The sequence below is a fragment of the Centruroides sculpturatus genome, unplaced genomic scaffold (genome assembly GCF_000671375.1).
Source record: "Centruroides sculpturatus isolate CEXI.00-Female unplaced genomic scaffold, Cexi_2.0 scaffold3953, whole genome shotgun sequence".
In the NCBI taxonomy this organism is placed as follows: Eukaryota; Metazoa; Arthropoda; class Arachnida; order Scorpiones; family Buthidae; genus Centruroides; species Centruroides sculpturatus.
In genome coordinates, this window is record NW_019388116.1 from 5,851 (window position 1) to 8,164 (window position 2,314).

The 2,314-nt window shown below is 28.3% G+C and overlaps 1 protein-coding gene across 1 annotated transcript in view; it reads right to left on the minus strand.

Annotated features, from left to right (window-relative positions):
- Nucleotides 1–1,433, minus strand: part of LOC111616793 (serine/threonine-protein phosphatase 6 regulatory ankyrin repeat subunit A-like) — a gene marked incomplete at both ends in the record, with an annotated part of 2,577 nt that extends 1,144 nt beyond the window's left edge. The window contains one exon of the mRNA XM_023358155.1: nt 1,200–1,433. Within this exon, the coding sequence (XP_023213923.1) occupies nt 1,200–1,433 (234 nt within the window). The remainder of the gene's footprint in view (nt 1–1,199) is intronic.
- Nucleotides 1,434–2,314: the final 881 nt, after the last annotated feature.

Here is a 2,314-nt window from a genome sequence, read left to right on the forward strand (position 1 = left end):
CTGACAGCCTAATTGCCATTGGGGTCGTGGGCGATGAAGTCGTCCCCAGTCAGTGATGTATTTAACCAAGTAAGGTTATATCTAATCTAATATACTTCTGGAAGCGAAGACTCGCTCGGGGTCCGGGTGGCGTAACTGGCAAGCGCACCGCACGGCAAACGGAGGTTGCGGGTTCAAGCCCCATCCTGGGCCAGTTCTTTTATTCCAGAAAATTCTAAAATTAATTTAATAATTTATTTATTTAATTTTAATTATTAATTTACTTAAGAGATGGCGCCTAACGCCTACATCTAATGACAAATTACTTTATTCTAATCATTTAATTTGCCATATAATAGCCCGATATTTAGGCGATCGTTCGGCAGTTTAGTAGGTAATTTACAGTTCTATTTAATGAATTCTGGTAAAATTTTTGTTCATTTTATTGTGACAAATTTTATTTAACATTGTGACAATGGCATTTTGCCAGGGCAATGGTAAAATTCACTTTATCAGTGTTTGTTTTATGGTGAGTCAACTGTATACTATTACTTGTAAATTATTATTTTTAAAGTTCTTGGGAATTTTGATTTTATCTCAGATTTCTGCTTTTGGAAGCTTTTCAAAAATATGAGACCTTCCCTGAACAGAACTACTGTATTTTTTAGAATTATGAACCACTTAGTCTCCACTCCAGATTTAAATTTTTGCATTCTGTAAAAACCTCTACCCAATCACACTTAAGAAAATTTTTATTAGTTTCTGAGTAACCAATAAGATCTTAGTACAGACTGTTAAAGTTCCTATCTCATCATTGTGTCCAAAGTGTTAATGTTTGTTTGTAATATGCTATTGTGTTTTTGTTTTTGTAGATTGAATGTCGCAATCTTTCTATTCAGATAGAATAGTTAACATTAACTAACATTATAATAGCCACATATAAAACCCACATGACATTTAATAGTCTTACAAAACTTTAAAAATTTGCATTGTGTTTTACAATAAATCAAACTTATATTGAACATGTCAGTAGCATTTATATGATATTAAAGAAGAAAATAACTTTTACTTGTACCATATAATGTATGATAAATACATATAAAACAAACAGATATCACATAAATAATAAAAAGTTATGTTTAATAAATAAGCAAATACCTACAAATATCAATGCAATAAAATCTCAGTAAAAATAACATCTTTAAGACAAAATTACTTACTTCACTTTGAGAACAACAAGCTCTATGAAGAGGAGTCACCCAATGATTATCTTTTGTATTAACTCTAGCACTACTTAATAATAAGAGATCACTTATTTCTGCATGGCCACAGAATGCAGCAGCATGTAATATACTACGCCGTTCAGAGTCTTGATAATTAACTTCTTCACGATTAAATAACAATTCCTGAACTTCATTTATATCACCTTTAAATACTGCTTGGACTAGAGGTGGCTAAAAAAGTTAAAATTATTATTAATAATTTAAAATAAATAAAATTAGATACAATTTTCATTATTTTAAAAAATTTTGCTAATTGATAATTACTGAAACAAAAATTCAAAATCTATTATAGATTTCTTTAATAACTTATTTCATATAGTTCAGATATATCAATTTTCAATAAATTCATTTCAAGAACTACAGAAAATCATTAAAAGCTTTGAAAATAAAAAACCTCTACATTAAAATTTCATAATTAGAATAAATACTTGTTTAACACTATTAATAAAATTATATTTATCATAATTATTCTTTTAATTTTATATATTCATAATGCATCTTTTTCTCTTTGTCAATGCACTCTGAAGATATTGAGTTTAAAAAAAAAAAACCATTTATTATTTTAAACTAAGGCATTTAAATAATATATATATAAATTAGTGTGGCTGTTATTAACATAGAGAAAATTAGATTTTAGAATTTCCTTGGACACACCCTTCAAAACTGTTCCAAGTCACATAAATGGTGCCAAGAGACAAAATGTTTGGAATGTGGAATACCTTTTTCCAGACACCCTAAATCACACAACCCACATTATATTATTTTCAGAAACAGTATTACAAAACATTGAAGTTATGATGAAAGAAATTTAATTCCCTGGAAACCGAAATACAGGTATCTCTCATATAACATGGTTTAATTCTAACACAGTTCAAAAATTGGGGAAATCTTCCATACAAAATTTCACAACTTTTAATTGCAAATTACTTTATTCTAATCATTTAATTTGCCATATAAAATAGCCCGATATTTAGGCGATCGTTCGGCAGTTTAGTAGGTAATTTACAGTTCTATTTAATGAATTCTGGTAAAATTTTTGTTCATTTTATTGT